This window comes from Arvicola amphibius, chromosome 2 (assembly GCF_903992535.2).
Source record: "Arvicola amphibius chromosome 2, mArvAmp1.2, whole genome shotgun sequence".
Taxonomy (NCBI): Eukaryota; Metazoa; Chordata; class Mammalia; order Rodentia; family Cricetidae; genus Arvicola; species Arvicola amphibius.
Window position 1 is genome coordinate 54,371,845 of NC_052048.2, and position 13,327 is coordinate 54,385,171.

Below are 13,327 nucleotides of genomic sequence, written 5' to 3' on the forward strand. Positions count from 1 at the left end.
CGTCGCCTGCCTCTTGCCCCTCACCAGCCAGAGCTTAGCCTTCCTCTTTGCTCGATGGTAATCCTCACCCCAAGAGCCCATCAGGAGCGCAAGAAAAGGTCAGCTCCAGATTGAGAGAACAGAAGTTAGGTGCAGACAGTAGAATGAGGTGTTCCTGACACAGCACCTTGCTGTGGCTTCACTGAGAAATGCTGAAGAGCTGGCCAGTTCTAGGTCATCTCTGGTTCCTTAGAAGTTCTCAGAATACCTTTTCAGGCTCCACTTGAGAACGCTCCTACAAATGCTTTCAGGTTTTAGCGCCCCCTTCTGCCATGCCTGTGGCTCATAGTGTATTTCCATATCTGACTCTGCCACTTTAAGAAAGCCGTTACATGTGTGTTCTTTCCTGAAAGCGCATGTCTTCATTGTTTACCTTTGCATGCAGCCTCCATTCAAAGCCCATACAGCAGAATCCGGAAGAAGATGAATGTTGTGTCACCTGTATTACTGAAGAAGTATGATGTGAAAGCCTATGAATTCTCTGTAGCCTTAATATTAGTGTAGCAAATAGCTACCAGATAAAATTAATTGGCACTTTAAAAAAACTAGCTTATTTTAAGTGATATATAATTAATTACAGAATGAAGTTATTAAATTCCAGTGTTAAGAATCTAATGGTAGCCATTGAAAACAATCCTACCCCACAACGGATTATGTACTTAGAACTTATTCCTGGCCCACCAAATTCTTAGCATGGTATTCTGTGCAGCCAATGGCAGTCAGCTGGTTTGTTTTGGGTTTTGAGTTGAGTTGAAAACTATTTGATTTCCCTGACTTAAATTAAAGCAGTAAGGCGATGGAATTTCACTTCGTTGTTTCAGTTTTATTTGAAAGACTAAAGTGTTTGGGATATTCAGCAAGTTAGTCCTATGCAGACGTTATATTAAGGGGAATTAGGTGGGCAGACAGCAAGCAGAATGGATGCTGGGAAGTGCTGGGAAGAGGGGCAAATAAAGAGTTGTTACCCTATGGTGACACTTTCACTTGGGGAAGTTGGCAAAGTTCTAGAGATGATGGTGGTGACATTTACATAACAATGTGAATACATGTGTGCCCCACAGTTACATGTAAGATCTACCAAATCATTAAATTTGCGTTTCCCATAGTTAAAAATATCTACAAAAATAAAAGCTTTGTGGAATAAATATAATCATAGCCACAAAACAACATAGTGCACAATGATTTTGGTATGCCCGGTTTCACCTAAGGTGTGGACTATTTAAGAATGCTTTGCCCTGTTAACTGACAAGGCAGTAAGACTGGGAGGATGTCTGAAGTTGGAAGGAAGCCTTTCAATGCTTCTAGCTCTGTGATTGGAATAGATATTTACAGCTAGGAGCTGGGGAGAGCAATTCTGTGTGCCTACCACGAGGTTCTCTTGAGTCCATCTATGTGAGCCTTAAAGGTACAACCCCTAGCAGTCTCCTACCCAATTAAGAAAGTAAACAGTAAACAGAAGTGTCAGTAGGAGGGAATGTCTATGAGTGAGCGAGCCTAGAAGCTAGGGTAACGCCCTTCACTGGTACAGCTCAACCAGAGTCTGCTCACGGTTTCCTCCTACATAGGAGAAAGCTCATAACTGGATGTTGCTGCAGATGGAATGACATTGTGGGTAGGATCATTGTACTGTTTATTGCATGCTTTTTAGGAGGGCCCTGGCGGGGGGGCTCAATATACAGTCAGCCTTCCTGGAGACTATTAATGTTTCCACAGCAGGGGTGCTTTTCCGTGCCTGCGTTAAGTTCTCTGAGGCAAGATGCCCTCGTTAGCATCTTAACTTCCTTACAGGTGGGGAAGGTGGAAGTGGTGGCTGCGCCCATTTTCCAGGGATTTCAAATGGTTTAGACACACGTCTCTCTTGCAGTCCCCAAAGCAGAAAATGAGGTGCCATCTCCAGCTTCATCACACCACAGTAGCAACCAGCCCGCCTCTCTGACGGAAGAGAAGCGCACACCCCAGGGCAGCCAGAACTCGCTGAACACTGTGAGCTCTGGCAGCGGGAGCACCAGTGGCATCGGCAGTGGTGGCGGCGGGGGCAGCGGCGTGGTGAGCGCTGTGCTGCAGCCCTATGATGTGGAGATTCGACGTGGGGAGAACGAGGGCTTTGGGTTCGTCATCGTGTCCTCTGTGAGCAGGCCTGAAGCGGGCACAACCTTTGGTGAGTGCCAGAAGGAGCAGGCTAGGCTTTCTTCTGTCAGGAGGGTTCAGCAGTTAAGGACGCTTGCTACTCTTGCTGAGGAACTAGGCTTAGCTCCCAACAGAAATGCCTTAATGGTTTTTTTTGCTTCAGATAATTAAAGTCTTAATTGGAGATGGAGTTTATTTGGTATGTTTTGTTGGGTCCCCCTGCAACTCCCTCTTAGCTTTCTAAATGTGTGGTCATGCACATAAGATGTATGTCAGATTTCAATAGCAGCCACTTGGTGGTATAACGGAGTATACATATTTTTGCCAGAGAAAGACTTCTGAGAGTTCCTGAGTAGAGGATATCATTAATAGCAATGGCCTCAGTCGTGAGGATTTTAAAAGCAACAAATGTTCATAAGAATGTCTAGGAAAAGTAGAGATGTAAGGAGTAAAATGCCCTGTGACACTCCCTACCTCATGTACATCCTGTCTCTACCCTGCCTGAATGCTGTTGAAGGTTTAAATGATATTTTATTGTTGCTTTAGAAACTAAGTTAAGAGTCATTTGATTTGGGGCCTTCTCCAGGTCTTAGATTTCAGTCAAATATGGGTAATGTTCTGTAATCTTCTCCATATATTAACTCTCTCCTGGGTGCATGCATAAAGGCAAATAGAAGCCCAGTTGAGTCTATGAGTTTCCTTCCTGTTGCAAAGGATGTGCTCCTCCTTCCTGATTCAGTCCCTGTCGTCTCCCAAGCACACTGGAAGGTGATGTGAGACAGGCGGCGCTAGTATGCAGGCTTCAAATTTTATCTCAAATGACTTAACCCCGTAGGACCTCATGACCAGTGGTCTAGGTCACTCACTGGCCGAAGTTAACAAGAGGCTACATCGCTCTAGCATTCTGATCCTGTAGAACCCACACTGTCTCCAGTTGGTCTTGATGAGTTGCCTCTTGCTGAAGGGACAGTCAGCCTGTTCTGTACATGTGTGACCGTGGTAACAGCCACCCTTACTAACCATGCAGCGAGTCACAGTGCGTGACTTGATATCATGGCACCAGGTTTTGTTTTATTTTGCTTTGCTTTTAAATTACTTTCAAAGGCTAGTCTGCTGACTTTAGGAATAACAAAAAAAAAAAAAAAAAAAAAAACAGGGAAAAGCAACCCCAAGTTATTGCCCTCTCCCCAATCTTCAGTGTACCCCCCTGACACTCTCAGCTTTGTCATAGTTCTCATTTTCAGTCTCCAGAAAGAAAAAGCAGGTATGTCAGGGGCCAGGCTCTGGGCTGGACGATGAGTATTGAATGCTTTCACTCACAGTTTGCGCTTCGATTATTTTCCCTTGGTTCTTACAATCAACAAGTTCACCCTTCCCTAACACCTTGCACGAGACTGCTGACCTATGCAGAACCTTTCTTCATGCCCACTGCTTGAGACCTTTGTCCTGCGAGTTGTCCTTGGAGCTGAACTATGCTTACTCGGGACCTGCAGTTTGACACACTCACCTTCCACGTGCCCCCTTTGACACACTCACCTTCCACATGCCCCCTTCCTAGAGTCATAGACAGCTCACTTGCTTCTTAAAATCCTTTGAATTGAGTTTGGCATTCCACTGAGTGACACGGGCCCAGTCAACTCCTCCATTCAAATTCAAGGGAATCTGTGTGTTTTTCAGATAGTTTTCCCTTCAGATAGAAATTAAAATGAAATAGCCGGGCGGTGGTGGCACGTGCCTTTAAAATCCCAGCACTCGGAAGCAGAGGCAGGTGGATCTCTCTGGTCTACAGAGCGAGTTCCAGGACAGCTAGGGTTGTCTCACAGAAAAAGCCTGTCTCAAAAAAACCGAAAAAAGAAAAGAAAAGAAAAAGAAATTATAATGAAAGAGCCTCCACAGTTGACTTCCTAGTCCCCTATTAATTTTGTCACTATTTCCAAACCGTGGCTCAGCCATGAAGCTGTTTTTGATGGTTCTGAGAAAGCAAATTCCAAAAGTCTGCATAAAAACATTGTAACTCACTATCAAATACCTGATTATCCCAGAGCACTCCTCAAAGACAGCTCCCCGATGGACTGCCTTAGGCGCCTGCGGATCCCTTCCCCGCTTTCACGCTTTCACGTTGTCTATACATGTGTGTAAGCCGACCAGTAGAAAGGAGGTGATTAAAGGGGGAGGGCTAGCTTTGGCTTGCTATCCCGAGCAAGCATAGGTGCTAGATTTTCACTGTATCCCTTTAAGGGAGTTAGTGTGTGAGGCGGGAAGAGGATCAGAACTAATGAGCCCACCAGGGCCTCCCTGAGAGCTCCCTACTTGGACTGATTGAACAAAGGTCCCACATGGATCAGTGTGTGTCAGTGCTGGTGCTTTCTGGGCTCCCCTCCTACGATTATGCCCTTTTCCAAAGCTTTCATCTTCTCACGTCGAGAGCAAAGGTGTCGGTCTACTTTGTGTTTTCAGATTGAACTTTTAATGCTAGCAGACGTTTGAATCTCACCAGAAGTCCAGTGATTGTTTCTGTAAATGGAGAAAGAACAAAACATTGGCAGACGCTTTAATAACAATTGGCGGAATGAAGTGACAGCGGCACAGCCTGGGTAAAGCGTCCACCCCGCTCCGGGGTGTCTTGAGAGCCCCAGACCAACCAAGGGCCACCAGGTTACGTGCAGGTCTCATGACTCAGGTTACCAAATATCCCAGTTCTAATTGGGAGAAGGAGAGAAGCTGGGGTTTTGTCATCATTTTAAATCAGAAAAGGACTATGACCTTGATCTCTAGTCCCAGGACTGTGGCTTTTTAAACACCCCGAGTATTGCCAATGTTTTGACCGTCAGCACAGCGCTCTCCTCTAATAACATTTGCTTAATGCTTTAATTAATTAACACTTAACCTTCTCTTTCCCTTTTCAACCCTTTTCTCCTCCCTTCACTATATTCCCACATAACTTTAAAAAAAAATTAAAACGCGATACCAAAGCCGGCAATGCATGTGTGGCTATGCCTCACAAAATAGGTCGGATTATTGAGGGGAGCCCTGCTGACCGCTGTGGCAAGCTGAAAGTAGGAGACCGGATCTTGGCAGTAAATGGATGTTCCATCACCAACAAATCCCATTCTGACATTGTCAACCTAATCAAAGAAGCGGGCAACACAGTGACCCTCCGGATCATCCCCGGGGATGGTAAAGTATACTGTTATCTCTCTCTCTCTCTCTCTCTCTCTCTCTCTCTCTCTGTTTCTGTGTGTGTGTGTGTGTGTGTCTCCCCATTAGTGTTCATGTAATTGTTTGATTTGAATGTAGAGACATCTTTATCCATCCCTAACTGAACATGCCTATCAAATGAACCACAGCCATTGTTACTAAACCATTTCTCACTCTCTGACCTAATTAATCCCATAGGCCTGTGATTCCATCTTGATGCAAATATATAAAATTTTCAACTTTCTCTGTTTATTTTTTTCCTTTGCTCTTTTTGTTTTCTGAGCTATAGAAAAACTTTGCTATGAGTAGTAATGATGACCTGATAGTCTAACTGAAAATTTTGTGTTTTTAAATTTTTTTTAAACAGTCACTGAAATGTGACATTATGAAACCTACCTAATGACAATGCAGAGTCAATACTGTATATTAATACTTTTGATTTAATGAACAGTCCCTAGGCCATAGCCTACTTGGTTTGTCTATAGTTTTTTGATCTGAATATATTTTCAATATAGTTTTTCAATTGGATGTCTATATTTTTGACAGACTATATACATTAAACTTGAAATACCCTTTTTTACTTAGCTGATTAGATCAATACTTTTGGTTCTTTTACATCAATGGCAGATCTGTCTCAGAGACATTTGGTCATGCTTGCAGTTTGTACAGTGTCCTCTAGCGGATAAAGGCCTGGGACATTCTCAAACATCCCACAGTGCACAGAGCAGCTCCCACATGGAGAAGTCACTTAGTATAAAATACCAGCATTCATATTTACAGAAATGAAGTTGGTGTGCTGATATTGGTAAGGGTGGGTTGCTTACACACTTAAAGCTTGAATATTGATCTCATTGTAAGCCAGCTTTATGTTAGGAAGAAACTAACACTTAACCCAAAATATTTAATTGCCCTCCCCGAATTATTTCCATACATTACATCCTAAAACACGAGTATTTCCCAAGGTGAAAAGCACTTATGCTATAGATCTAGAAAGTCAGGCATGTTACTTGAACATTGTATATACTACTTGATAGAAAGTGATACTTAGAATTCAGAAGTTGAGTGGCAGAGCTGGTGCTTTTCAGTAACAGAAAGTTTCAAACCAAACACATATTTAAAATATGTGTATCTCAGATCAGAGAACTTTCCCCTAAGAAATACCCTTACTGATCTTAGAGGAGATACATCTCCTTCAGTGATTGTGTAGACCACCTTCTTTCAGTGTGTGGCTTATAATTTACCATCTGATGCAGGGGCCATTCCACTCATTTGTCTCTCTGGAAAGGTGCTACAATTTATGTAAAACTGATCACAGAATGTTAGAGCCCGAGATTCCAAATGGAAGAGATAAGGGAAGCCAGACAAAGAAGTAGAGAGTGGTTCAGAGAGCCAAAAGGTAGTATATAAATAGGTTATGTGTCATGGAGAGACATTAAAATCAAACCCAAAAAACTGGGCATGGGAATTTACTTACTGACTCCGCCCTGGGCAATCAAGATTTGAGAGTGAGAATGTCTCATAAAGGAAGGCAAGCAGACAGGGGTACCTCCTTAAAGCAAGTGCTTGACGTCTGAAATCAGGAAAGGCAACTCATACTACAGTGCGTATACCAAGAACCAACTTAATAATATGCAATAAACTTTCTGAAAACCTGAACACCAAATAAGTATTTGTAGTGAATTGCACTAATAATTTGCAGTTATTAAAACACCTTTTAAAAAATGTCAGATTCAGGAAGATGTTCTATATCCTACTTTGATTAGAAGATAGTATATGTTTGTTTTTAAGGCAGAACGGCTGTCTAAGGATGTGACTTTTAGCCATGGTGTTTCAGGAAATCATTGACATGTTAATCAGACTCTCTACCAGTGACTTGGACGATTGTGTCAGGAACCAGACAAAGGCAGTCACACATGGCAAGAAACAAGGAACGTGTGATGGTCATGCATGAAAGGGTTTGAAACTGGAGCCCGAGGCAAGGGAGTTAGATTCCAGAGAGTTTTGCAAGCATGTAAAAGAGAGAATGGCCATGGCTGTCTGGTGGGAAGAAAGCCTGCTGGATCCGTTTCCTCTGTAGTTAATAAGGCAGGTTTGTGGAGTGAGGCAGGCAGCTCTTCAGGGTAGGGAGCTCTGGTCTCCTTCGGATGTTTCATTTGAATGTTTGCTGTACCAAATAGCCTGAAGACCAGTTGTTTTATGATATCTACGAAGAGGCTGAAGTCCTTAACCACAGTGATTCCATGCTCTTCAATACTGTTCTCAGATACCCAAGGTCTTAGAAGACCATTGATCCTCATTTTGTATTTGTATTTGGCTTTGTTAGTTTATTTCTTTTGTATTTTTTTTTCTGGAGACAGGGTCTCCCTGTGTAGCCCAGGCTACCTCCAGTTTGAGATCCTTCTGCCTCAGCCTCCTGGGTGTTGGGATTACAGGCATGAGCCACCACCCTAGCTGCTTTGTTCAGCTCCTGCTGCCCGGGTCTCTGTTCCTGTCATTAGAAGCCTCATTCTTTCTCTAATCTCCCTTACTCTGCTTCCCCCTTTCTTGATTGTCCCATAAACCTGTAGGACAGTGGCTCTCAACCTTTTTAACGATGCGGCACCTTCATACATTTCCTCATGTTGTGGTGACCCCCAACCATAAAACTTTGTAATTGCTACTTCATAGATGTAATTTTGCTACTGATATGAATCATAGTATAAATATTGGTGTTTTCTAATGGTCTTGGGTGACCCCTGCAAAAGGGTCGTACAGCCTCCAAGGAGGTCATGACCCACAGTTTGAGAACCGCTGGTCCAGGCTATCACCTTTACTTTCATAGATCTTCTACCGAACAAGACCCCTTACCTCTCTGCCTCTTCCATGTCAGTGATTAAGAAGGGAGGTAGAGTAGAGGAAGGGCCTCTTTCGTGGGTATGAGCAAGGGGAAGTAAATATATAATGTCAGCCCAGAAAGGCCTAGAAGATAGCTGAACATCCTGAATCTGAGCTTGAATTTTTAGAATCAAGCCATACTTGTATTGCATAGAAATGCCCATGCAGTTTAAGTGGGAGTAACAATTTAATCAGATAGAGTAGAACGTGACTGAGCTTGGCTATTACAGAATCAAGTTCATGATAATAAAAATATGTATGAGCTAAAAATGTAACTCATATTTCATGTCACTGTTATTCAAAGTATTTGCTTATAGATAAGACAGAGCTTGGCAATAGAGATTCTGTTCTTTCCTTGGGAGGAGGAGAACAGTAAAAAGCTCCCAACGATGCATGGGATTCAGTTTTCCAATGCTGTTTTCAAATACTTATTATACATGTGTTTGCGTGCTGAAGTATTTATGAAAAAAAAAGTATCCTTTGTTGAGTTTCTTGACTTTTCAATGTATATTTCATGAGGGAAGGTAAGAATGTTAGCATGGTAACCACTTGTCAGGGGGTGGGTTGAAACCTGAGCTTGAAGCTACAGTCTGAACAAGTGCCCTGGCTTAGAATAGCCCTCCCTCCACAGTGCCTCAAGAGCTAGGATTTGCTTTTCGTCATCTGCAGCCCTCTTGGAGGTGTAAACACGATTTAATAAAGGGTACAGGCGCTGCCTAGACTGTGCCAAAATGCTCAGTCTGCTCATCGCCAGAGAGCTGTGACAGTCACGTGCGGTCACACTTCCTCATACCATGGCTGTTAGAGTACAGGGAACTTTCGCTCTTCTTTCAGGCCCCTTGGCGCTGTCTCCTATTCAGGGCAAACGTTGCTTGGTGGCTAAAAGCTAAAATATATTGTTGATAATGGGCTGTATCTCTGTGTTTTTAAGAGTTAGACAGTGTTTTGGCAGATGTAATCTTGGTTTAATTCCAAATGAAGACTTAAATGTTTATGAAAAGTAAGTATAATTTTATTGATGTTATAAAAGCATACTGGAAATCAAGCCCATCTAAACTATTTTGGTGCTCTGAAGTTGGCTTATAAGATCCAGTAGACAGGGATATGTTATACTTTAAGGAATCATTGATGGTGATTAGTGAAGTTACTGGTATTCATGTAGTAAAGTTAAAGCATTGCTTATTTGAAAGGAATGTACCAATCGGTTATGATATTTCTTGATAAATATAATTCCCAAGCCAAAAAAAAAGTAAGTTTTTGAAAACGAGCTATGAGGCAGGCCTTGGGTTCACTTCCCAACATTTCCACTTGCTTACTGGGAGACCTTGAATGTGTTATCCTTCTCTGCCTCAGCTCCACATCTGTAAAGGGAGACATTCATTGCACCTGCTTGCTTTATGGAGAGATAAGAATCAAACGATATGGTGGTTATCATAGTGGACCTCTAAGATGCAATGTCTGCTTTGTACACTGTACACTAGACAGTAAGACAAACAATGGAATAAGGAAAATTCAGCAAACTTCAAAGTAGAATATTAAGTGTTGATGTGTTTTAAATGCTGAAAGCTAAGCTCCAGCACCCAAGCAATTTGCATTGTGAAACATCGAAAGTAATGAATTGAAGGAAAATTATTGATGGCATTCTATTTATATGTGTAGTGAGTGATTATCGTACGCCATCAAATCATGAAAGCAACATAAATGCAAAATTTGCTTGACAATAGGATTCGATGTGCCCAGCAAATGCTGGTGGCCAACAGCACACAAACATTCTAAAGGAATTCATTCAGCAATTATAATCACTTTAATTACAAGGAAACATTCTTCTTGTCCCATTTAGGATATAACTATGACCCAAACACTCTCGTAATTTCCCAGGTAACCCCTTGTGCAATGAATGAGAGTAAGCACTATGAAGTGTGATAGGAGACTAATGCCCATGGTCAAAAAGGTTCTGGTGAGTCATACTGACGGGCTGTGCTATCCCTGCATCTTGAACTGGCACCGTGGACTTATTCTATGAAATGCCAGTTAGGCTTGCACCTTGGTTGTCCGGGTTACCGGCCCTGGTATGGAAATGATGTCATGAGCTGGTGTTCCTAATAGCGCTCGCCCAAACTCACCAATATGCTCTTGATTGTTCATAACAGTGGCGGGAAGAAGTAGTAACAATAAAAGCTCCCACATAGTCTAATCGTTTTGAATAACAGTTATGTGTCAAACACTATTCTCTTTTCTACTTATAATCATTGCATCCATTTCCTTAGAGACTTCTGGTGTTCCTCTTGTGCAAATGAGGAAACTGAGGCAGCAAGCGCTTCTGTCATTTTGTCTAAGCCCTGCGCAGCAGGATGCAGAGCATAGGATGCAGAACAAGGTGTCGTGACTCTGCAGTCTGACCTTGCAATCACTAAGCAGTCTGGCTCATGGCTGACTTGAGCACCCTCCATCAGAGAGAGGGCGACAGGACACATGGTATCCGTACCAGACAGAGAAGAGCCTGAGAAGTGCTCTGAGGCACAGTCCCCTTTGTGTCACGGAGTAGCTCCTAATCGACCACACACTCCTTCCCTGAGCGCTGCAGAAACATTTGATAAGAACAGATTATGGGGAGCACTGTCCCGAAATGTGACTGGGATACAGAAGCAGTTCTCTGGATCCAGTTAGATTTTGTGCCTTGCTATAAGAGTAATAGACTCTGAGGGCTAGACTGGAAACTGTAAAAAAAAAAAAAAAAAATCAGATTAAACTCTGTCATTTTGCAGAGAGCTTAAATAACTTTAAGAAGCTCCCAGAGAAACTAGTCAAATGTTTTTACTAGTAGCATGGCCCAGGGGTGGAGTCCAATAAACGCTTTCTGTCCCTTCGTCCACAAGAAGGGATAGATGTCCTTTTACCAAATAAGAAAAATAAGGCTCGTACCTAAGGAGGGGAAATGCAGTGACTCGAATCTGGGTCTGAAATCTCGGAACTCAGGCATGGCATATAATAAACAATAAAGTACTAGGGAGTTAGGTGCAAGCTGAGTACATACTTAAGGGATGAGACCGGAAGACAGGCTGCCAGTAGCTGGGATAAGTGGGCTGTCTTTTGTTCCAAGAATGTAGTGGAGAAAGATATAGTCCGGGTTTCTGGGTTTAGGATACTTAAAGTATTTCCCCCATAGAAACCTATTGTACCCGGTACACAGATATTTGTATTCAGCAAATGCTAGCCCACTTCCTGTGAATCACAGCATTTGTGGGCACTTTGAGTTTCCAAGGCGCTCCATGAATGCAATGGGCATGCACAGGCTGATGCTAGACCTTCACAACCATAGGAAGTCTTTTCCTCATTGGAAAATATGTGCTAAGTTTCAGCGTCCATTTAAAAAATAAATACTGAAATTAGAACTTGCTCATAGTTAGCTGCCACCCGGCTTGATCTACATAGAGAAATGATTAGAAATTAGTAAATGATTAGTAAATAGGGAATGATTAGCCATTGCTAACCAGTGATTACATTTTACATGCATGTCGGTGTGTAGTACATGGTTACACTCGTGAGTATTTTCAGATTCTGAGCCTCTAAACTTCTAGAGATTAATGAAGTTACTTTTGAATTTGATTAGTGGAGAAGAAAGTCAATTTACATGTGAATATAATTATATTCATTACATTAAGGTGGCTTCATAATTTATATGACTTATATTTATAAACACTGGTTATTCTAATGCAAGTCTAAGAGTTAATCTTTCAAAGAGATATGAAATGAAATTTGTCACATGCCCTATCTTTTCAGTTGGGCTTTATTAAAAGCAATGGGGAAGAAAGTAGATGTATGTATTTAACAAGATGGTACAGCATTTCTGATTTTTGGTATTCAGATGAGGAAATCAAGCAGACTCAACCAAGTATAGCTGATAAATCTCAAGAATTGTTAGCAAAGCCATAGATCATCACCCTGTAAAATTTGTGAATGCCAGCGTGGTGCATTGCGTTGATGGCACACGCCACCTTTCAGTGGCAGGACAGGAATGGTACATCTGTATAAGCTACATTACATTTGTGAGGAAATATCTGGTGGGGAGGAGAGTTGTGGAATACACATGGTCTTCGGGAAGGCTCACCGGCCACCTGATTGTTTAGAAACTTAAGACTATTCGAGATAGAGACAGCAAAGTCAGTCTGAAATTTTCATCTCAGTCCAGAGTTTCTGCATGCCTCCCAGTTGGTTGATGTCTTCTCTAAGGCCTTCATGTGTTTTTATGCTCTGCCTTACAGAATCTTCAAATGCCACACTGCTGACCAATGCTGAGAAGATCGCCACCATCACCACCACTCATGCCCCTTCTCAGCCAGGGACTCAGGAGACAAGGTCAGATGTGGCTTGGGTTCTCTGCTGGTCTTGGTATTATTGTTATAGTTGGCATTGCTGAAGGGATAAAGTAGCTCCTGCCTAATGTACACACATCTTTGATTTTTCTTTCTTCTTTTCCCCTTGGACTGCTGTTATATTTGTGACTCTCATTTTGGCAGGAACACCACCAAACCAAAGCAGGATTCTCAGTTTGAGTTCAAAGGACCACAGACTGCACAGGTGCGAGCTGCTTCTCCTCTGTACATCTTCCTCAATTCCCTCCAACTTCTGAAGCTTAAGGAACCCTTATTTCAAAATAAACAACCTTTTTTGTGAGGTGATTTAACCAGATGTGTGCTCAAATGTGATTGTCTAGAAAATGACATTTTGTTTTTACTGCCTTTGAAAACTATTCTAGGTACTCTTTTGTGAGGCAGAAGAGAGAAAGGCTGTCACAAGACTCAGTGATCAGAGAAACGGGGCAGCTAGTGTCTTGCTTCTCATGGTTTTCAAACCCTCTTACTGCTAAGAAAGTGTCTTTTTCTATACATTTCTCAAGCTAGTGAATTTCAGATAAGACCCATAGAGTGCAAGTCTTGTCCTCAGGTCGGAAGTGCACAAATAACAGTCACTGATGCAAATTTGAGGAACATAGGTGATCCAAAGGTAAATGAATGGAAACTGGGTCCTCATATATAAAGGCTGACTTAGGGCACTGCTAGCATTTACCCGGTACAGGACATCCAGCATT

At 42.3% G+C, this 13,327-nt stretch overlaps 1 protein-coding gene across 13 annotated transcripts in view; it reads left to right on the forward strand.

Moving 5' to 3' along the window:
- The window catches only part of Magi1 (membrane associated guanylate kinase, WW and PDZ domain containing 1), a 609,686-nt gene that overhangs the window by 586,833 nt on the left and 9,526 nt on the right, over positions 1 to 13,327 (forward strand). For 8 of the 13 annotated variants that reach the window (XM_038317854.2, XM_038317861.2, XM_038317856.2 and 5 more), the window contains 4 exons: positions 1,904 to 2,197; positions 5,140 to 5,343; positions 12,501 to 12,594; positions 12,756 to 12,816. In XM_038317854.2, coding sequence (XP_038173782.1) covers positions 1,904 to 2,197; positions 5,140 to 5,343; positions 12,501 to 12,594; positions 12,756 to 12,816 — 653 coding nt within the window. The remainder of the gene's footprint in view (positions 1 to 1,903; positions 2,198 to 5,139; positions 5,344 to 12,500; positions 12,595 to 12,755; positions 12,817 to 13,327) is intronic. The other 5 variants (XM_038317862.2, XM_038317863.2, XM_038317867.1 and 2 more) reach the window with 2 other exon arrangements.